This window comes from Rhincodon typus, chromosome 17 (assembly GCF_021869965.1).
Source record: "Rhincodon typus isolate 14 chromosome 17, sRhiTyp1.1, whole genome shotgun sequence".
Taxonomy (NCBI): domain Eukaryota; kingdom Metazoa; phylum Chordata; class Chondrichthyes; order Orectolobiformes; family Rhincodontidae; genus Rhincodon; species Rhincodon typus.
The window spans coordinates 40,463,415-40,487,986 of NC_063348.1; the positions used below are offsets into that span (position 1 = coordinate 40,463,415).

At 37.0% G+C, this 24,572-nt stretch overlaps 1 protein-coding gene across 3 annotated transcripts in view; it reads left to right on the forward strand.

Annotated features, from left to right (window-relative positions):
• The window catches only part of elp4 (elongator acetyltransferase complex subunit 4), a 249,454-nt gene that overhangs the window by 41,332 nt on the left and 183,550 nt on the right, over window positions 1-24,572 (forward strand). For all 3 annotated transcript variants that reach the window (XM_048606963.1, XM_048606964.1, XM_048606965.1), the window contains exons 3-5: window positions 8,659-8,780; window positions 13,725-13,877; window positions 21,996-22,138. In XM_048606963.1, coding sequence (XP_048462920.1) covers window positions 8,659-8,780; window positions 13,725-13,877; window positions 21,996-22,138 — 418 coding nt within the window. The remainder of the gene's footprint in view (window positions 1-8,658; window positions 8,781-13,724; window positions 13,878-21,995; window positions 22,139-24,572) is intronic.

The window sequence follows — 24,572 nt, forward strand, 5'->3', positions numbered from 1 at the left end:
CCTTCCTGCTCCTGTGATGCTGCTTGGCCTGCTGTGTTCATCCAGCTCTACACCTTGTTATCTCAGATTCTCCAGCATCTGCAGTTCCTACTGTCTAAGATAGACGATGAAACTCCTTCATTCAACACTGCAGCCCCCCAAAGATGCGTTTTCAGCCCACTACTGTACTCCCTGTACACACAAAACAGTGTAGCCACATTCCAAATGAATGCCATCTACAAGTTTGCTGACAACACCAACGTGGTGGGACAGATATCAAACAACAATGAATCAGAATACATAAAATAGATGGAGGGCTCGGTGGTGTGGTACATTGATAAAAACCTCTCTCAATGTTGGCAAAACTAAAGAACTGATCATTGACTTCAGAAAGAAGGAAGGAGAACATGCCCCCATCTGTAACAACGGAGCAGAGGTTGAAAGGGTTGAGAACATCAAGTTCCGAGGAGTGATGATAACCAACAACCTGTCCTGGACTTCCCACATAGGTGCAATGGCTAAGAAAGCACAGCAACACCTCTTCCTCAGGCAGCCCAGGAAATTTGGCATGTCCATAAGGATGCTTACCAACTTTTACAGAAGCACCATAAAAAGCATGCTGTCCGGGTGTATGACGACCTGGTATGGCAACTGCTCTGCCCAGGACAGTAAGAAACTACAGAAGGTTGTGTGCACCACCCAGATCGTCAAGGAAGCTAACCTCCCATCCATGGACTCCATTTACACTTGTTGCCGCGGAAAGGCTGCCAACATCATCAAAATCCCATCCTGCCCCGGTAATGCTCTCCTACAACCTCTTATGTCACGCAGAAGATACAGAAGCTGGAACACTTGCACCAGCAGGTAAAAGAATAGCTTCTTCCCTGCCATTATTAGACTGGTGAATGGATTCTCTAACTTAAAATAATGTTGATCCTGTTAATGTTGATCTTCCCTTGTGCACATCCGGAGCGGTGTAACGGGAGGCTGAAATGGCAGGAATGCCAGGGCTGGCCACATGCTTCTTCTAAGCGAGAGAAACAGTTTACTTCAGAGGACAAAGTTTAGTGCTGGAACCATGGAAACTGCCCTGCATGGGTACGAGGTGAGGTCAATGTGAGGTCAGGTCCTGTGTTATACAAAGTTTGGGTAAGTGAGGAGGTCCTGAACAAAGATGTGGATCACCTGAAAGCTGCTATCTCGCAAACGGCGCAGCAGCAAAACATACCTGGCCCATCAAAACTGCCAGAAGGCCTGTCAGAAACCATGGGTTCTCCCCCTCAGTCTAGTGTCAAGGAAACCTCAGAGTCCGAGATGAATGCAGCCTCGATACCGTTACCACCGGAAAAATAGTAGGAAACTCTCACGAGACACCCAGACGCTAGAGTCCGGCTGTGGTCCATTATGCTGTGAATGTTTGAGTCAGAGGAACCTGACCCAAGGCAACAACACCCCAGGAGAAGCTACCAGACAAAGACCAGGCCTATATTCTTGGACTTGGGAGCAGGATTGGGGGTGAGGAATGTAGCGATTGGAACCAGGTCGATTGTATTGACTATAAGATCCTTGATTGGGATTGTTAACCTGGGCCAATCAGGGAGCCCTGCCTGACAGACATAAGCAAGGAATTAAGGGTCTCTTCACTTCAGGGACTGACTCCAAACTGGCTGGCCACAGCCAGTGTATTGTGCACATGTAAATAAAGGTGACTTGGGAATGGGATACTGGCCTCTATGCAGTTATTTCACTACCTCTCCTTTTGAAATATTCTTTGATTCTGGCTCTACTGCTTGCTGGGATAGAGAGTTCCAAGGGCACTCAATCTTCTGAGAAAATGTTTTTCTTCATCATCTTAAATGTGAAGCCCTTTATTTCTAAACAGCCTGTACTAATTCTAGTCCCTCCTGCAAAAGAAACCATCCTTTCAGCATCCACCATGTCAAGTCCCCTCAAAATCCTCTGTGTTTCAAAAAGATCTCCACTCATTCTTCTAAACTCCATTGGATTTGGCACCAACATGCCGTACCTTTCCTCATAAGATAATCCTAAACATTGACTATCAAAACGGAAATAAACTGGCTGGTAAAAGAGAGAAATTACAGTACCTCCTGTGAGGTGGTATCCACTGCCACGGTGACAGGATCTTACAAAAATCTTCCAGAAGTAATATGCCATCACTTGTAGATTCAGCTGGTAATAAAATTGCCTGTATTTGCTTAAGAAGAAATTACAAGAGACTTTTTGAAATTCAGTGAGCATTTCCAAGAGTAGACAAAAAGTCCTTGAAAGTCATTCCCCTCAAGGTATGAATAGCTGTTCTATCTCACCAACAGTCTGACTGGATAAGAGCCATTCAACTAATAGCTGAAACAGTTGGAAAGTTAATTATGTGACTGAAAAGTCATTTACAGGTCTACGCCCCGGATTTGAACCAAACTGTCACCCTATGGTAGCATAATTCAACTATTTTTGGGATAATAACTGCACAGAGGCCAGGATCCCATCACCAAGTCACCCTTTGTTGTCATGTGCACAGTACATGGCTCTGCCCAGCCAGCTCAGACCTTGTTGCTAGAATGAAGAGACTCCCTGAATCTACTGTTTATATCTGTCAGCCAGGGCTCCCTGATTGGCCCAGGTTAACAACCCCAATCAATGATCTCGCAGTCAATGAGATCCACCTGGCCTTCATTCCAATTGCTACTGCAACCATCTTAAATTTTGATCTATGTAAAGTCTGACTGTGAGCAACCATTTTGTGCAGAGACTAAGAGAATTTATAGAAATGCAACAGTGTGGTAGGAAACCTTTTGGCCTAATGTGTCTGTATGAAATCCATCAGCTGCCTTGGTAGGTTTTGAGGCCATGTTCCCAGAGTATTAGCCTGGATCTCTTAACTACTAATTCAGTACACATTGATCATAATGCCGTCATCTCCCCACAACTGCTAGATGTACTGTACTGTATTTCTAGGAGGCAGTTGATAAGGTGCCACTTCAAATGCAATTACAGAAAATAAAAGCTCATAGTGCAGAGGACACATTAACAGAGAAGTTTGGCTTCCCAGCAGAAAACCAAGAGTAGACGTAAATGGGCTATTTTCTGATCGGCAAGATATGGTGAATGGTGTACCACAAGATCGGTGCTGGGGCCTCAACTTTTTATTATATAATTAAATAAATAAGAGAAGATATGGTTATTGTACTTGCTGCAGACACAAATATAGATAGGACAATATGAAAGACAATATAAAAAAGTCCACAAAGGGATATGGACAGGCATCTGGTGTATAATGTAGGAAAATGTGAAATTGTCCATTTTGGCAAGAAGAACAGAAAAGAAGCATATTATCTAAGAGGTGACAGGTTGTTGAGCTTTGAGATGCAGAGGGATTTGAGTGCCGTTGTGCATAATTCGCAAAAGGTTGACATGCAGGTACAGAAAATAAGGTTATAATTTACTTCAGAATTAAGTACAAAAGTAGGGAAATTATGCTTCAGTTATAAAGGACATTGCTGAGATTACATCTAGAGTACTATGTACTGTATTTGTCTATTTACTTAAGGATTTAAATGCATTGGAAGCAGTTAAGAGAATGTGTACAAGATTAATACGTGGAACAGTTGTGTTGTCTTGTGAGGAAAGGTTGAATAGGTTTGGTGTGATCTGTTGGGAGTTTAGAAGAGCAAAAGGTGACTTGATTGAAACGTTTAAGATTCTGAGGGGTCTTGATAGGGTCCATACTGAAATGATGTTTGATTTTGTGGGTCACTTTTTTCAAAACGTAGGGTCACCCGTTAAAGACAGCGATAAGGAAATTTTTTTCACAAATGATTGTGAGTCTTTGAAACTCTCTTCCTCAAAAAAGTTATAAGACCATACGGTACATATTGAGAGGTCAAACAACTCCACTTTGCCCTAACTGACATTTTTGATGTCGATATTGTGGGATAGAAATAACAAGGTAAGACTTACATTTATAGTACTTTACCACGTCTCTCAAAAGTGTCACAAAATGTCATAAAACATTTATCTGACCGATTGTGGACAAAACATTTCCAGAAGGTGTTCTTCCCCTGCTAATGCCATTCTCCTCCACTCCCACCCTACCATTGTGGAGGGTGTGATAGGGTTAGAACTTACCACCCCTGTGGAGTCCTCCAGCGATCTGTACTGAGTTCCCCTCTCATCTACATTCTGCCTTTGAACAAGCATACGAGTCAGATTTCTCACACACATCATTAATAACTCCGCTTTACCACTTCACTAACATACCCAAACTCTCTGCTGCCTCTCTGTTTTCGAGCAAGTGCCATTCTGCATGCCATAGGATGTTTAATATCCAAGTATGTCACTGAAACAAGCCATTTCTGAATGTTTGATTTGAGGGACTGCACCCTTAAAAGTACAGGATACCTTCGGTTCTGTGCAGAGCATTCCCATATCACACGACCTACAAACCTCATGCATTTGACTTACTATACAACCTTTTGACTGACAGTATCATTAATGAGTCAAGCTGATATCACTAAGTTATTTATTTTGCTATACTGATTTAACAGCTTTCAGCAAACCTGTTTAATGCCTGTACACTGGGGAATCTAGAATGTGGGCATGTAATCTCAGGATAATGGGATGATCACATAGGTTTCAGATGAAGAATTTGTCTACAGCAGCAAGTTGTGCATGTTCCATAGTTGAATTAAAGGTAAAGTTGTCATAATCCGAGATAACAAGGCTTTTTTTCTCACTAGAGAGAGAGAGAGAGAGATGACTCATGGGAGTTTAACCTGAGGGTCACCAGGTTTCAGGTGAGAGGAGAGGTGGAGAATGAGAATCCTTCATAGTAATTTCAGCCAGTGCAGGAATTGAACTCATGCTGTTGGCATCAATCTGCTTCAAAAACCAGCCATCCAGTCAGCTGAGCTAACCAACCTCAATAATTGATTGTATTCACAAGGCTGAAGTAAACAGATTTATGGTTTCAGGAATAAAAGGATATGGGGAGCAGATCATAGAATTCCTGCAGTTTGGAAGCAGGCTATTTGGCCCATCAAAGAAGAGCATCCCACCTAGACCCACCCCCTCTACCCCTGCATTTCCCATGACCAATCCACCCAGCCTGCACATTCCCTGGACTGTGGGAGGAACTGGAGCACCCAGAGGAAACCTAACTGACATGAGGAGAATGTGCAAACTCCACATAGACGATTCTCCAAGGATGGGATCAAACCCGGATATCTGGCATTGTGAGGTAGCAGTGCTAACCACTGAACCACCATGCCACTCCAGATGGGAAAGTGGAATTGAATGTGATGATCAGTTAGGACTATATTGATAGAAAACTCAAAGGGCCTAATGATCGAATCCTACTTCTACTTCTTTATTATCTTTACTGGAAAAAAGTGCTCTGCTCACCAGTTTTATATTTATTAGTCTCATATTTTACATGATACCCTTCTTTGTTGACTCCAACACAGAATGTGTGTCTGGCAAAGTCTGTCAATTTTTCCTGCAAGCTGAAAGATCTAGTCAGACTTGCCTTTTCCAACTAAGAAATTTTGTAGGAGAATACCTAATTTTCCTTCCAGCAGCCCTTAATAAAGAGATCACATTCCAACAATTTTAAAAATATCCTATCATTTTATTTTTGATGTGGACCACGATTTTGGCCTGGTTCTCCTCATTAAGGCCAGCACCTGCCCTGTCAGTTCATCTGTTTCCCTTTGACACTCCAGCTCTGAATGTATATCAAACACCCGTGAACTTCAGGATGTCAAAACTTTGGCAAATCTCGTCACACCCCCTTCATCCCACCATCACTTCTTGGGAAGATATTTCCTAATCAATCTGCCCAGAGATGTCATTACACACCTCTGGAACAGGTGGGACTTGAACCTCACTGTGCCATGAGAGCCTTCACTTCTTCGGAATAGTCTTGTCTAGACCAGAAACAAGACATTAGTAAATGGTGTGTCAGGGGTCTCAGCAGAGTTTGGAGCTCTCCTGTAGCAGGTCTAGTGCAATAGTTAAGCAGTTCATCTCCAAAATCTTCATAAAAACTTTGTATCAAACACAGCAAAAACTAAGGTACATTTAATTTGAAAACAAAGTCACTTAGTTGATGCTTATTTATGCAGTAAAATCACAGTACAATTTTAACTTAAATTTGAAGTAAATGTCTGAGATTTTAAGATCTTTCCTTGTGCAATCATCAAGTCTGAATTTTGACATAGAATCACACTAGTGGCGCAGCTAAAGGAATGAAACTCAAGGAATTGTTGAATGGCAACAGAATCCTTTCAAGGAGTGATTAACTGCATAACGTAGACGTATGGAAAAATCTTTTCACCCCAAGTTGTTCATATCAGCATTAACTTGCCAAGGAAGCTTCATCTACTTATCCAAAATGTTGCTATATTCCTTTATCCTTATTTCATGCATCTGATTACTAGAGGGATACTACCAATCATTGCTTGTTTATCTTAATATGCAAAATAGATTTGATTATTATATGTTGATATATTTTGAATGTTTTTTTTAAAAGTTCACTTGCCACATCAGAAAGAAGGAAGCAATAAGTGGATATATAATCTTAAGATTAAATGCTTAGCAGGCTTAAACATGAAGACACTCTCGTTTGCTTTCCGAATGCTTTATTATGTAAGTCAATCTGACTGTTAATTTAATTCTTAATCTCTTCCTTCCAGATTTTGCAATATGTCTTTTAACTTTTTCTAAATTTTACTTCATTGGAAAATATTTGAATTGAGTTACATGCAAGTCTTCTGCATTTCTGAAACACACTTGCCAAATTTGCCAATGCTTATTGGGGTGGCATGGTCATTTTTTCAAAAATATACCTTGTGCAATATAAAAGCAGTTTTTGTCTCACTGTTGAACACTGTTTCTACCATTGTCATCTTCTGTTATATGTCATCATACATTGATCTTTGTAAAGGCAATAAACAACCGCATCCTTATCATTTCTTGAAAATGCAGAACAGATGAATATGAACTGTTGTCCAGAATATTATTTGAACAGTCTCATCCTTTTGCCAAAAAAGTTGATTTGATTACTCCAGGCAGAACCCAGTAATAGTTAAGAAGTGATTTATTAACAAAATCATGAAATATTTTACAATGTTATGTTTATGTACATATACAGATTTTTTTTAAAAATATTGATGAATTATGAGGTAATTGCCGGGCTTTGCTAGCATTTAGTTGGAAGTATCCTTTAAGGTCATATTTACCTTTATATATAATATATATGCTTGTAATAGGCAAGAATTACTTGAGGCAGCCATTGACTGCTCAAAAGCAAATGTTGTTTCAGTGAAATAAATACCTTTAGTGTCGGTCAGCTTGGGGAAAGAAACGATAGAAGTGGCCTCTAACCTAAAAATATTTTACACCTTGTAGTGGCTTTCAGTTGTGATCAGTTATTGTTAATTTTGATACCATGTAAAGATCTGAAAGAATGCCATGTGGGGGCTTCTTTAGTCCTCTGATTTCTAGGTCATTAAACCTTTTTTAAATTCAATTACTAATAGACAATTCAAAAAATGACAAATTGTAGAGCTGTCATTTTCTTTACAGAAGCTGCTGACAGTCATCAAAAATATTGTCAGTGCATTTTTGTGGATTTCTTTTTCAAAGATTGACTTCGAGTTGATTGTTAACCTTTTGAATACGCAGTGTTCTGTCATGCAAAGGGAAGAAAATAATTTTTATATCTATTGAGTGTCCTGAAATAAAAGTGTATTCCGGGGGGGTGCTTGATGATCTGCAATCTAATGTTTAGCATTAAATTTCCACATTCTTCTATACAGAAGTCGCAAAAAAATCTGTGTATTTTTAAATTAACAAAAGACGTTTGCTTCTGCAATGAAAGTTAAATGGAGCGTATCTAATGAACAGTGGGATACAATTTATATTCCACAAATGGACTGACCCCATAACTCTCAAACAAGTGAGTTTATACCTTGCAATGGGTTAAGTAAATGAGATGATAAAGATTAGAAATACGTACAAATTTTAAATGTGATCTTGGTCAGATTGGTTTCAGTAATAACAATCTGAAACTACTTTCACTCTTCAATTCAGTTGTCAACTGCATAAAAAAGGAGATGATGTCATCATTTTCTGGTATAAATAGTATGTTAAAAGATGGTGGGATTAGTATGATTCAATTTGGGAAGTAAACAATTTTAGAGATTAATTAGAAGCAATTTTATGGTACAAATTAAATTTTTAGGACAGGAATGTTCCTGACAGGGTCGATTTTACAAAGAACATGGTTCACTGCCTACCAACCAACTAATATTAAAAGCTAAATCTATTCCTTAAAGATGTAAGTGCGACTAGCTGTGTTACAAGTCCATCTTCTGTTAGCTGTCAGACCTATTGAATTAGTCTAATTAAGGTGAAACATTTAAAACTCAGGAACTTGAGGCCATTTTATACAGTACAGAAAAAACCTTTAACTGTTGTTTTCAGAAACTTGATTTTAACCAAGCTGCAAGAATCCCCAAAATGGGAGGAATTTATCAAGAAATTGCAGGTTTCTGCATTGAAAGGTTTAGATTTTAATGCAAAGCTAATTACCCTTTAATAATTATTTAAAGTTTTACTTGTTAATATTTAGCAAATTGCTAAATGTGGTTTTTTTTTCAGAGGAGGATAGCTATGAAAGTTACTCACGGATGTTGCTGAAGTATTTCTTAGCAGAAGGCGTTGTTAGCGGGCATTCTCTTTTCATAGCATCTGCCAAAGATCATCCTGAAGAAATTTTACAGGTATGGTTGTTGATGAAGATTTGTGCTTCTATTATTGCAGGATTATGTTTTGTTTCTAAATGTTGATCATTATGGTCACTTGACACCCTTAAAACATCTCAGCTGATTTGAATGCAGTTTCATTTTTTGGCACATTATCCAAATAGGTACAGGAAGGATTTAAAATATGGATAACCAATATTTTCATTCCTCATTGATGGAATATTAGATAAATAGTGATGTAGTAATTGATAAATTACTAAAGAAACTCAACAGAACAGTAAAATGACCAGGGCGCTGGAATTGACTTGTTGTGATATGTTCTTGCAATAATAGAATAATAAATAAAGGAAATAGAAATAAGAAACAAAAATAATTTATTGTGTGAGAGAAAAGCCAGATGAGCAGTTCCTTGCCATTTGTTACATTTAGGAATGATTTTTAAGATTGCAATAATATCTCTGAAACTGCCCAAGTACCCAATTAATTAACCAGTCATTTTTGGTTATTTGTTTGAAACTTCCAGTTATTTTACAGATATTGACCATAATTCTGTGATCAATATAAAATCACACAGATATGCACCCATCCTTGCAAAATATACTAGTGCTAATTCCCATGAAATCATAAGTGCTCACAGATAATATAGTTCCTAAACATGTAATTTATTTTAAAGAAATTATAATTGTACAAAATTGAATGTAATATTTAAATATACATATAATGTTTCATAGACCTGTAAGTCTTGTAATTCTACAGTTCCACCACATAAGTAATGTCTTGTTTTGGATTTTGTAATGGTAATGATGCAGAAATGGTCAGAGTTCATCACCTTGCTTTAAAACGGACAGCAGCTCCTGGACTCTGCATATGTTCACTTTAGTGTGGAGATCCAAAAGTTGCTGTCAGTGAACTGATGTTTCTCGTGAGACTGTGTGGTTTGAAATCCCCATAGTGAAAATGAACTTAACATTGTTTCCTGTAATTTCTATTTACTGTGTAAAATCTGCTTGTTGCGCTCTCCGGTTTCTTTAATTCTACTGTATGAGCACGTGTGTGCATCTTAAAGCAGCTGTCTATTTTTGCGCATAGAATGTTCTGAATTGCTGTACATCCCCACAACTTTGAATAGACATTGATACCAAGTTAATTATACTGCTGAAAGAAGTCTCCGGCCCTTAAAATATCTAATTTTATGTTTGTAGACTGTCAAATGTCTCCACTCTTGTAAAAAAAAAAGTTTCATTTTATGATATTTCAGCTTCTATAGTCATGTGTTTGCCCCAATCTTTAGTTTTGCTTTCTGTAAAATGACTAAAAAATTAAGGATAATTAATGTTTATTACAAAAATAAAATGCCAATAACGCTCAGTATGTTAGGCAGCATCTGGGAAGATGAATGGAATTAAAATTTCAGATCAATTGATGACCCTTCGTCAGAACTGTGATAAGAATAAACATAATTGATTTTGACCAAATAGAAAAACTGAGGAAGAACAAAAGAAAGTGTCGATAATCAGTGGGAAGGCAGGAAAGATTAAATGACAAAGGTTTCATGGTACAGAGTCAAAAGATGCAGTAACGAAGCAAAAGATGTCTAGCTGTGGTGTGAATGACTGCATAGCTGATGTTCAAATGCAAAGTAAGGATCTAAAAACATAAATTAAACAAAACTGAACCAGAAAATAACATGAAACAAAATGGAAGTCGAGGTTATTACCAAAAATGTTTGAATTCGCTGTTGAGTCTAAGAGGTTGTAGAGTGCCAAGTGAGAAGATCAAATGCTGTTCTTTGAACGTATTTCATTGGAACATTAGAGCAGGCCAAGGATAGAGAGGTTACAGTAATAGCATTAAAATGAGAAATGACAGGAAACTCAGAATCGTGTTTGCAGAGTGAAGTACTCCGCAAAGCAATTACCTAGTCTGTATTGGTCTCCTTAAAGTAGAGATGACATCATGAGCAGCAAACACAATTGTTACATTTACACAAGGAGTGTTGAGGCCTTAGACTGTCAGAACAAAAGAAGTAAAAGGTCATGTTTTGCATCTACTGCACTTGTGTGGAATGGTGCTGTACGAAGGGAGGAACTGTTGCACGGTGTCTGAGGAATTGAACAATTTTCACAAAGGGGGGGAAGGCAAGACAAGATGTATTTTGCTTTTTAGTTCCTGTGAGAATACTCCAATGTGATTGGTTGCTTGCCCTGCTTGATGACATCACTGTTGCTGAATGTGAGGAAACACTTTCCATACCACTTTTAACACCAGATTCAAACATATCAAGTAAGGGAAATTGTATGCCATGGAGATCACTAGATCTTTGTGAGCAACTTTCTTTGAGATTAGCACCTACTGCCATCACTTCTCGGCAAACTGTAATTGTGCCATTGTCTTAAACCCAGATCCAGCAAATCTATGTTTATTTTAAACAGAGTCACAAAAACATTTAACTTTTTTGAATCAATCACGAAGAATTATAATAGGCATTCCTTGTTATATTCCACAGTGGTTTGGAAAAATAGATTCGCATTTGTACAACCTCGGGACATCCCAAAATGATTTGTAGGAAATAAAGTACTGTCAATGTTGTTATATGGGAATTAGACTTTGTAATTACAAATTTCAATTCTGAAATATATATTTAAAATATAATGGCAATAGTTGCTAGCTATGGCATACAAAGATTTAGTTTTATTATAGGTGCTGTCTGCAGAGCCAAAAGGAATTCAGACAGGTGGACATAAACCAGCAGAGTATGAAACTTCACTAAATTACATTTCAATAAACGCAGACGTATTTATGGAAGTTACCACTTAAGAAATTAGCACTTACTTTGATTCTCACCCAATTTATTTAATTGCTACTTCTACCACAAAATTGTGGTCCAAATCGACTGGTAATTCTTCCAAACATTCATTATTCAAAAGCTAAATGCAGATGACTGTGAGGATGAAAGTGCTTTTCTCAGTAGTGCTACTTATGAAGTATGGATTACCCTAACTGATAAGCCAATGATCGAAGTTTAGCTGCTACATAATCTAAGTCTTTTCTCCTTTATTGTAAATAGAATAGAGTGCTATGTGATGTCTTTACTTGGCTTAATGCACATGCAATTAAGCTAGCTTAGAAGGGTGTGAGGTTAAGCCTCATTAACTGTGGGATGGGGGTACCTTGGGTTTTATTATACTCTGGAGAATTCAGTTTGTAAGAAGGGTCAGATTGTAACAATGGCTGTGATTTCTTTCTGTCAAAACAAAATGATGTAAGCAGGTTACTGGATGAATTTAAATTCAAGTGAGGTAATTGCAAAACTGGGTCTGCTGCTATATTAGACTGTTGGTCTAAGACCATCAACTAGATTGTATAAATCTCAATACATGTGATATTGTAGTCTGTGCGTCATCCTTCATCAGACATAGGTCTTAGAATGACCAGGAGTTTCAACCAGCTGCCTGAGCATTTTCCAAGTCTGACATCACATGGTGCCATACCCAAATTAAGTGACACAACGCCCCTGTGGGATAGGAAAGAAGTCGTCTATTGATTGGTTTTGGTACATTCCAAAGTTAAACTGGGTACTGATCCTGGTGTTATGCAATCACTTTCACGTCATTTTATTACTAAAACTCCTTTGTGCTGCTGTGAAACTGCTCCCTAAGGCATCTATTTAAATACATTGTTTATACATATTTTTCTCTGAGGTTAACTGAGTTTTATTGACTTTGAATTTTGTCATTGAGTTCCTGCTGTAAAAAGAATTTTGTTATTTATGCTCCATGAAGCACAGAGTCAGTTACATACCTTATCATGTCTAAATGTCTCAAAGATTTTTTATGTAATTATTTTTGAAGTGCAATGGCTAACAAATAAATAGTGGTATAATAAATTATACTCTGCAAAAACATCTTCCATTCTTGTTTTCGTACTGTTTGAATTGCCTATATATATTTGGATTTATTTTGCATTGGTTATGTCACGGAGATGTTCAAGGAACTAGCCAGTTAGATTAAGTTTTATTAGTGCAAATATATTATCACAGATGAATTAACAAGTTTAAAGTTCCATCGATTCAACTGTGAAAATGGAGAACAAGGGTTGCACAAAGGCACATTGTCAAAGGGATTGTTGGATTCATTTCTATTGCTACATTAAAGGTGACTGGTGTGAAATAGTTTATCGACTCTTGAGATTCTTCCTGCAAATGGTGCACAGTGCTGGTGTAGTACAGGGAGCCAGCAACAGGTGTCACTCATTATGTCAGTAGAAAAAGCTGAAACAATGATCAGCCCTGGGAGTTAGGTGAGTGCTTAAGTAGCTATTATCCTAATGATCTTTGCCTGAAAAGTGATCTGCAAGGATCACTGATTGGCATTTGGATAATCAAGCTTAACGAAGATAACACTACCTGAAAAACATTGCAGGTGTTAATTTGCGTTATTTTGAAGACAATAGCTTGTTATTTCTTATTGACCATAGGTTGAAAGAACTTGTTCAGACTGTTTCAAAAAGCACAATGCAAAGGTTTAAGCCAATATGGAGACTTTTTGGATCTTTTTCTGTCAAATTCCAGAATAAAAATGCTGCACTAGTTTCACAGATTACAGTTTTAAACTGTTGGGGGGCTGGTTGCTGGAAAGAGAAACACAGTTGTTTCATGTACATTTTTCATGTATAAATGCATGATGGCCTAGTGATCCACATTAGATCTATAAATCATTTAACTCAGAGCTTCATAACAGAAGGAACTTGAAATTGGAAGCAAACTGCCAGTAATTGATTTGGTCATGAATTATTTCTACACTTGCCAAGTTTTGGTAAAGTTTACTTCTTTTTCCAACTGCAGCTGTCTCTGTCTTTTCAGTTTATGTCACTTATATTTAACGCTGACATACATTAAATGTGTATTTTTGTGTCAAAACTTATGGATTTCAAAGATAAACTATTCTCATTTGGTTTGAATAGGAGCTTCCTGCACCCTTGCTTGATGATGTAATAGAGACCAATGAAACTATCAGAGAGACAGAAGACAATTCGGGGAATAGCAATAATTCTACCACTGCAGCCCAGAATTCCATGACGATAGCATGGCGGTACCAAAACTTACCAAAAGTACAGGTATAATTTTGCATTTTTGAAAGCATAACCATATGAAATTAATCAGTAGAAAACTTTTGTAATATTTGCAGGTTGTGCCTTTATCATGAAAACATAAGCCTAAAAATCTGGAAATTGCACATTTTCCTCTAATACCTTCTAATCTATTTTAATTTATCCTAATTTTTTAATAAATATTTTTTCTAATTTATTTATACTTCTGATTTTTTTTAACATTTGCATTTTTGAGCCTTGTACTATTTAAAATTATGAGGTACTATAAGGGTTACAAATATTTAATCTATTTAGTCAATAACCTTTTAAGGAAATGTGCTCGAATGAATTTGTTCTGTAACTGATTCTTCAGTCAAAATAACTTTAAAGAATAATAGTGTTATTCTATGATAAAATCATTTTTACATATTGTAGTTATAGTTTGAAGAGGTTTGATTGTATCTTCTATTGGGACTGGTGTCAACTATTTAAAACTGTCAAATCTAGTCAAATCATTGCAGCTGGAATATGTTTCTTCATAAAGATGTTGATTTGAGGAGATGGTGAGGAATAATGAAAATTGTCAATTCCACATGATTTGTAGAAAATGCACTTTTTGTCTTGGTGTCAATTTAACCCCTCCAAAGTACATTGACTGCTGCTGGGGTAGAGTTCCATAAATACCACCAACCTACTGTCCTTTCTGGGGTGTTAAACAATTGACTAATCTTAACATATGAACATCCATAGTGAATGTTGGTGGGGTACTGATCCATTATAAGCCCAGTCTTATTCTTGACATGAGAAGCCAGTGCTTAGCAGTCGGGAGGTTAAAAGGGAGAAAGCCTCTAGAAAATATTCCCCTAACAAATTAAAGTTTTTCTTTCCCTTTCCCCAACTTGATGAGATGTATCAAAGAGAAACTTACTTTAAACTGCATTCTCTCCAAAACCAAGAAGGGTCCCGACCCAAAACATCAGCTTTCCTGCTCCTCTGATGCTGCCTGGCCTGCTGTGTTTCTCCACCTCCACACTGTGTTGTTGCCAAATCTGTATCTTCTGCAAGATTTCGTGCAGCAACTCACTAAAGCTTCTTCAATATTATTGAACTTAGAATCACTACTACCTAGAAGGACAAGGGCAGTAAACTCCCTTTCAAACAGCACTGAGGAGTACTGAAACCATGTGGATTGCAATGCTTCAAAAACATGACTCACTACCAGTTTCTCGATCAATTGAGTATGGACAGTAAAAACTTCGATGCCGGAAACACCAACATCCCACAAACAAATATATAAAATGATCAGCTAATTTGACATTGGCTGGGTATTTGAACCTTGAATCTTCTGACCTATATTTAATATTTAGGTTATTGAGTCATAGGGGCTGAGGTGCAGAGAGTTCTCCTTATTTGACATTGTTCTTGTCATAGATGGCAACTATAGAAAGATTTTTCCTTGAGCATCAAGTTCTCATTCATTTTAATAAGTTGTTTAAAGAAGAATGGACTGCGGTGCAATTGGCCAGACCTGCACTAATGAAAAGTCTTTGATAGCACCTGCCAGCTGCATTGGTAAAGGAATCATGGAATTATTTTAAAGCTACTAATTCTTACAAGATGAATATTCAAGTTCAGTTGGGAGCAGTTTGAAAAGAAGTCCATATTCTACAATTTTAGAATCTCTTGAAGAATGGTTGAGAGAGAGACAAATAAATGTATGCCAGGTCCTTTCTTTCTAACTTTTGTGTGGCACTACAATCAATGGAACCAACTCCATTTACTGCTGGGGAAAAATGAGTCAATGTTAGAGGTTAATGTATTCCACATATTTGAATCCATCATTTAATTTCACTTTACAATGCATTGTTGTGTTAATAAGGCTAAATAAACTAGATTATACGATTGGTAAGCAAGCTTTGAAGATCATAGATCAAATACCAGAAGTCATTATGCATCCAATTTCTAGAAGCTGGTTTTTAAAAAAAACAGATCTTGTACAAATGTGAAAAATTCAGGATAAAAAGACTTTTTTTATTATAGTATTTATGAGGCAAACTTGTAATTTGTCCCCGAGGTCACATCACATCTCTGCTCTGCTTTGGCTGTAGTCCATTTCACAGTGTGAAGTTACTGGTACATATTTAGCAGAGGAGTGCTGCTTCGACAAGCTCTATTCAAATGTAAATAGCTTTTGGTTTCTTGATGTATTACCATAAAAAAAATCCTTCCCAACCAAATAATCCAGTTTATTCAGACCTATTAATACAGCGGTATGCTACAGAGTAAAGTAAAATGCTTCATTCAAGTTCATAAGTGATTAAATAGGTTTTTTTTTAAAAGATGTATTAACTAACCACTGATACACTGTCCACTTGATCACTCAAAGGATGCTGGGTAGTCACAAGATTTCCGGCAATTTCAAAGTGGATAAATGGATGAATGAAGCTCATTTTGAAACATTGAATAGTTAATGGAGAAATGTTTTCGACTGAATTAGCACATGATCCTTAATGTTTTAAGAAGAAATGCTTGTATGTTTCTAAGCACCTCAGTAGTGTCTCATAATGGTGCTTTATACTGGGAACAAGACATATGTGCAGAATTCCTCCTAAGGTGACAATAAAGGGAGGAGTTCATCTTTCCATTCACTATCTCTGTTCACATCATTAGAATTGAACCTCATGATCAGTGCACCCTGCAGCCTGACAGCAATATGATGAATTCCAACACACAAGATGACACAAGTTACTGTGAGTGCTCTGCCATGCCAAAAAAAATTAAAGGGGCTGAGTACTTAAATAAATTACCCAGCCACTCTTTGAAACAAAACGCACACTTATAGAGCACCTTGTTCATGATGTTACCAGAAAAAGAAAATAAATTTTAAGAAGGCAAATTTTAAGAATGTTTCCAATTTTTTTTTAAACTTTGAAGCAAGATCTTACAGAACGCAAAGCACGGTAGAATGTGTAAAAAGAGGAACCTGAAGATATGCATATTGCACTTACCTTCAGTGAATTTATAATGATCATTGCCCAACCCACCACTAATTTAAGTCACTTGAGTGTTTCAATCAAAATCCAATGTTTTTGCAGCTGCCGTGTGTAATTGCCTCCACTGTTTTTGTATGCTTCAGAGGTGCACATAAATACACTTCTGTGTCTTGGCGCAGGTGGATTTCTCAGTTTGTTTCTCAGAAGCTTAAGCATTTATCTTGTATTTTTAATGATACCACATGGAACTTCTGCCTCAAATGATAGGTTCAAATGTGGGAAATATATTTGTGTTTTTGCATTAATTTCAACAAAAATCTCAATACTGCCAGAAGACAAAAATAATTCAGTACTGGATCAAATATGGTTGAACAAGATTTGATAGAGTATGATCTGTCAATTCGAAAGCACTGAATCAAGCAATTGACTTGCTTATCCATGTGCTAAATGAGTAAAGATAGCACTTGAGAATGTATCAGCTTCATTGTCATAGCAATCTAATCGTTGTGGAGATAACATACAAATGACATAAAATGACCGCAGGCTGAAAAGCCCCCTTAAGGCCTACCAGCTAGATCTTCCATGCTTGTAAGCCCCAGTTATTTCAACAGATTGTTGCATAAATCAGGAGCAATGTCACAGTTTAAAATTCAAATAAGCTCTTGAGACTGAATGATTCATTGTCATTTATTGTAATAGTTCTGTACATTATCCTGCAGATAACTAACTGTACAATGCAGACAGAAGCATGTCCACTAGTAGTGTCCACTGCAGGGGCTATTAAAAACCAAAAAAAATCCCATTTTCCAAGATTACTAAAGTAACTGCAATTCATCTGTAAACAAAATTGTAGGATGCAAAAGCTTCTCAATGACATGTTTGTGTACTTTGGGCAATATATAAGCTGTCACAGCATGAAATCAATTTTCTGCCTAGGTTCATCTTGAATCTGAGATTTCTAACACATTAGTGTCGCAATTAGAAACATTTAGCAGCAGACAGTAGACTGAAAGCCAGCAGTCTGCTATCTGACAGTTTCTGCCTGTTCCTCTCTTCCAGCCTATCCATGCTTAAGCAATGAAGAGAAAAGCACAAGTTGCTGTTGCCTCCAATAATAAATTTATCTACTTTGCAACTTCTGAGGAAAGAAAAGCTTTCGCCGAGCTATTCAACTAAGCCAGATTACTCACACTTAGTTGGTTCAGGTAGGCCTTAGCAAGCTTCCCACTGAGCCTGGGAATTTGTAAAACGAGGCCTATTCACAATTCTCTAACACAGACCATGCTTTTATTACTTACTATTTTATTATAGTAAGATCTGTCTCCACCCAGCTTGTAGAAGCAATACTCTTTCTTGTGAACTTAAAAAAAGGTTATCCCCCACCTTAATCCATACAGCGTTGTGGATTAAAGACACCAGTGTGCCCTGGGATCCTCTGAGTAGACCCTGGAAATTTCTTGTTTCTTCTCTTTGCTTTCTTAGAAAACACTACCGGGGCCTCAGTGAGGATTTGCATCTGAAATAGACTACCTGGTGCTTTCCTGAATGAAGACATCAGATCAAAGTTCAGTTAGTCAGGGCCTTGCTAAAATGTTAAGGAGACTAGGATGTACACAATGAAAAGATGAGCTCTAGCAGAGAATGCAATAAAAACATTGTGATGGGTAATCCAGATAAAGACTAGATTATACAGACCAAAGGACAGCCCTGTATAAATTGTTTTCAGTGTTTGTCCAACAATAAATTCACTGTCATAGGATGTGTTTACAACAGCATTTCTTGCTGAAGAGCATGCGTCTGTTTCTATATTTATATTGCAAGAATTTTTAAGCAAATGTGAATTCAGTGGATACTATTGTTAATGTTATCATAATGAAATTGTAGAAATGTTGTTAAAATAGTAACTAGCCAGTTTCTCTCAGATATTGCTTTGCTATTTTAATTAGCACTCAAATGCATATAAAGGTGTACAGAATGTTATTTATAACATAAAAGTGCTATTCTTATTAAAATCCTATAATTTATGCATCACCTCATTAACCTTAGTTTTTGCAAATTTATGCTCATTACTCATTGAAAAATCTTCACTTCATCCCTGATACCTTGCAGTTGGCTCAATCTTCGTAATCCTTCCATCACATGATCAACCAGGAATCTTTCCTGATCTTGCCACTTACCATTGGTATGAGATGAAAGGATTTGCAGTTGATTTTCAAGCTGTTTGGCCATGTTATGAACACCCCTTGTTTGGCCATCAAGTCTTGTTTGACTCAAACCGATAACTTCTGGTTCCAAGACCAGGATGTTACCCATTGTAGCATAAAACCCTCCCCATACTTGTGTAAATCTGAACAATAACTGCCAGTTTTAAGCCACCAGGTGCATCCCAGTTCAGCCCAATGTGTCACACATATTCTCTTTATAATTGGATGATCTAGATAATTGGAAAGAGTTCTGTTTATATAGTGCCATCCACAATATCAGCATATCCAAACAGTTTATTTTTATCAAGTAAGTAGTTTGAGTTGTAATGTAGGAAACATGGCAGCCATTTTGTACACCCAGATACAGCAGCCCTGTTAATTTGTTTTATTAATATTAAGGGTGCTCAGTGATAAGTATTGGCCATTGTAGCAGGGAGACCTTCCTCCTATTCCTTCAGAATGAACATTATATGATCTTTCTAGCTGGAAAGTGTGGATCTGTAATAGAATTTTGGAGGAATTTTGAATTTCAAATTCAGTTTGAGTGTGATCAACTCAACTCTCAAACCAGTAAATAAGGGTAATTATGCATTGGTCTTCACGGTGAAGGACACACTTAGAATTCTGAAGATAACTGATAAGCAAAGTGCAAATAAGAGGAAAGATCTTGTAACAGACTATCACAAGGGACAAAGTATTTGACAAACTGATGGGACTAAAGGCATACAAGTCACCAAGACATGATGGCCTGAATCCAAGGATTTTAAAGAAAGCAGCTGCAGCGATAGTGGAGGTATTGATTCAAAATATTTCAGAACTCATTGGATTCCCGGAGGTTTCTAGCAGATTGGAGAACCACTCGTGCTATCTCTATTTAAGAAGAGAAACAGAAAGCTGGAAACTATAGACTAACTATAGACTAACTATAGATTAACACCTATCATTGGAAAAATGCTAAAGTCCATGATTAAAGAAAAATTACGAGGCATTTAAAAAAAAAAGCTTAACACAATAAAACAAAGTCAACATGGTTTTATGAAAGAGGAATAATGCTTGATAAATTTGCTAGAGTTCTTTGAGGATATACCAAACAAAATTGATAAGGGGAAGCCAGTAGAATAGTGTAGTAATTTATTGTCACTTTTTTTTATACAAGAAATACAGTCAAAAGTGTTTTAAGTCGCCATACCACGATGCTTATATTCACCATAAGGTACCACACAAAAGATGTAAGATAGGATCTCACAGTATTAGAGGTAATGTGTTAGCATGAATTGAAGATTGGTTAATTTCCAGAAGACTGAGTTAGGAGTAATGGGACTTTGTCAATTGGATACGTGCAACTAACGTAGTGTCACAAAGATCAGTCCTAGGGCCTCAATTGTTTGCTGTCTGTTATTCACTTGGCAGGATGGCCAGAGTGTAATGTATCCAAATTTGCTAACGGTATGAAATTAGGTGGGAAGACATATTGTGATTAGGACATAAGGAAGATGCAAACAGATATAGATAGATTGAGTGAGTGGGTGAAAACCTGGCAGATGGAATTTAATATAGCAAAGTGTGAGGTCATATGTTTTAATAGATTCAAAAAGAAGGCAACCATTTAAATGGAGAAAGACTCCAAAAAATGTGCAACACAGAGGGATTTGGGTGTTATTATACATGAAACACAAAATCTGGCATGCAGATGTAGCAATTAATTAAGAAGTTAAATGGAATTTTGCTTTTCTTTGCTAAGGGTTTGGAGTTTAAAAAATAAGGAAGTATTGTTACAACTGTATAGAGTTATGGTGAGCTGCACCTGGAGGATTGTTGAAAAAAAATTGGTACCTTATTTAACAAAGGATAAGCTAGCATTCAAGGCAATTCAAAAGAGATTTACTGGGTTGATTGCTGGGACGAAGGGGTTGGTTTATCAAAAACAATTAAATAGTTTAGGCTTTTATTCATTTTTAGAGTTTAGAAGAATAAGAGATGATTATATTTATATATACAAGATACTGAGAGAAATTTACAGGATAGGTATTGAGAAGGTTCCATCACTAATGAGGGAATCTAGTCGACATAGTTACAGAATAAACACTCATTTAAAACTGAGATGTGAACAAATTTCTATTTCCCACAGGATAGTGAATATGTGGAATTCTCTACCTCAGAGAGTTGAGTAGGCTATATCATTTAAAGTAGTTGAAGATATTTTAGGGAGTTGAGGGCTAACATGAGCTGGCAGGAAAGAGGAGTTGAGGCCTGGGGCAAATCAATCATGATCTTATTGAATGGCAGGGCATGATTAGTGGGCTGAATGGCCTACTCCTGCTCCTATTTCTCATGTTCTTACATTCTTTTACATTCACCTGAGGGAATGACCAGGGCCTCGATTTTAACATTTTTAGCAGGAAGCTAACAGTGCAGCAGTCCTTTAATACTGTACTGCAGTAATAGCCAAGACTTTGCACTCATATCCATGGAACCAGACTTGAACCCACAAACTTCTGACTCAGAGGTAAGAGTGCTCATATTAGAATAGAAACACTGGTTGGCATTCCTATCAACCACTGCAGAAACATAAGACTGTCAGTATAGATGACAATCTGCTAAAATCAACTCACCTTAATCTCAGTGCTTCCATACCTTTAGCTAAGAAATCACTAAGTGGGACTCCAGCAAAAATATTATTTTCTCACAAAAGGAAGTTTAAATTAAGATTTGTACCTTATTGTGGTGACTATTTTGTTTCTGTCTGAAAGGGAGCTATAAAACAGCAGTAAGTCCCTGATTTTGACATTTGCACCACTGCGTCTCAGTGTGTTTATATTAAAGATTTTAGCATTTAAAAATTTGCTTCTTGATAATATTCTATTGACATTTCCTGAAACTTATTTCAGTGCCAGTACACATTAGGTGATTTTAATTTGATCTTTAAAGTTGTGTACTTCTTTTGACAGACAGCCTTGACATCCTCCTCAAGATTTGGCCACTATTATAATGTATCTAAAACAATGAGTACCGAGCTCCAACAATCAGTCAAGTGCCATGGATTTTTCCTACCTGATGAAGTTCCATTGGATCTAACAGTGATGGAATGTGGGTAAGTTCCTGGCTGAGCTTCAAAGGACCCTAAAATATATGTTTTTTTTTTAAATTTATTCATTGGATGAGGGTGTCTCTGACCAGTCAGCAATTATTGCCCAGAGGGCAGTTAAGAGTCAACCATATTGCTGTGGGTCTGCAGTCACACGTAGGCCAGACCAGGTAAGGATGACAGTTTTGTTCCCTAAAGGACATTAGTGAACCAGATGGGTTTTGCCCCCCAACTTTCGACAATGGATTCACTGTCATCATTAGACTCTTAATTCCAGATACTGAGAGGAATTTGTCTCTGGATTTATAGTCCAGCGATAATACCACTAGGCCATTTCCTCCCTTTTATTGCATCAATGACACAACTGCAAATTTCTGTTCAGTAAACCCACCAAATGAAGTTGCTGCACCATTTAATATTTTAAAATGGTTTTGTACAAGTATTCCCTACTGATTCAAAAAATATTTTGTGTTCATTCTACAAAATTCTATCCTTGTATAAAGCAACTCAGAATATTGGTTACATGTTTTATGTTTATTTGTATATCTAAGTATAGCCTTACTACAGTTTATACCATTACATGGAGCTTATTTGAAATGTTTATCCTATGAAAAGTGCTGAAATATAAATATTATATGATTTAACTATATATTTGATTTATTTTTGAAGTGAATGAATGGCTTTATTTCATGGTTTTACTCTGTAAGGGATGATCTGCAGCTGTTTCTCTTGTCATCATTGGGTAGTTAATATTCTGTTTAACTCATGCTTGACTGGGCAGACATGCATGCACAGTAACACGATTAAGCCTACCACCAAGTTGCTTCATAAAAAAATAACAAGGAGGAAGTTTTAATTACAAACATTCATAAAGCCAGGAAAAAGATGGCATGAAAAAGTCTACTTTCAAATATATATTGTAGTGTGACTTGAGAAATAACTCTGCTGTGGTGAAGTTGCAATGTCAATTCTTGCACTATAAGAACTTTTCATTTATTTCCTGTATGCTGAATTCACATCTGCTGCTTAACACTGGCAATGTGGAATCTTTCCCCAATTGGTTTTGCAAGATCAGCAAACTCCCATTTCATTAGATCTTAAAGTAGCTGGAAGGGATTAGCAAAGAGGAGCAGACATTATTAGCAACAGATAACAAGTAAGTTGCTCCTGAAGTTTTCCTCCATTGCACTTTATGTTGTACAACCTGATCAACGTGCCTCACATCTCTCATTCAGTATTTTAATTTACTTTTTGTATTTCATCTAATTACTCAACAGCAATATCCCTCTTCATTTACCAATTTCATTTTGGGGAAACGGTCATGGTAGATAATACCTAGCTTGGAGAAAGACTGCTGAAAGCTTCTCAAGACAGAAATTTCTCTGAAAGACATTTTAAAATTATTTTTGAAGATTGGCACTATTTTGCTATAGATTCTAGTTTGAAACCTGAGGGAGAATCTGTATTCAATAGCTTCTGGCCTAGCAACTAATATCCACATCCCACGAACAAATTCTTTTTTAAATTCGCAAGCTATACTGCCTGTTATACCTCATTGTAAATAGCGTTGAACAAGTGACAAAGGAGGCACGACACCAACAACCTGCATTTTTATAGCACCTTAGATATAGTAAAGTGTCCCAAGGTACTTAATTGCACTGCACATAAGTTTGCGTTGCCATTTGTATAGTCTTTAAGTATGACTGAAAAAGGTACCTTATGTATGGAGCTTTTCATCTTGCACTCTTCAAGGCAATTCACAAATGTACTGATTTAAGAGGAGAACCAACATTTGTGCTGTATGAAAGGTGAGTGCTGATTGGTTGGTAACTGGAATTTGAGTGGTAGAGGTTTTGTCACGCCAGTTGCACCAGTTAATGATGATCGACCATGATCTGCAAGGCTTTGTTTAAATTTTAAGCAATGCAAGTTGACTGTAATTGGTTAAGGCATTGCCCTGAGAAATGTACCAGCAAATGGGAGTCACCTATTTTGTTGAGTTGAAACAGACAGTACATATACATGCTCCCCTGTGTATTAAAATATGTACCTTCTAATACACCAATAAGGGACTGGGGGAATCAAGATTTATGGTTTAAAAGGAAGAAAGTGAAGTTGAGGATTGTTAGATCAACCATGATCTCATTGAATGAAGTAGCCGACCTGATGGGATGAATGGCCAACTTCTGTTCTTATATCTTATGGTCTAACATTCAAATGTGCTTCACTGCAAGCTCAACTGACAATCGTATTTTGATTATCTGCATAATTCTTTGCGCACTCAGGATTATCCCACAAATGTTGTCAAATAGCATAATCATATCTAATTTTGGACAGTGTTATGAGTTTTGCAAGCATTGACTGATCAGGTACATTTAGTATCTTGATTGTTTTGAACAATCAAAGGAATTTGTTGTAATGTTTGAAGCAATCTGTCAAT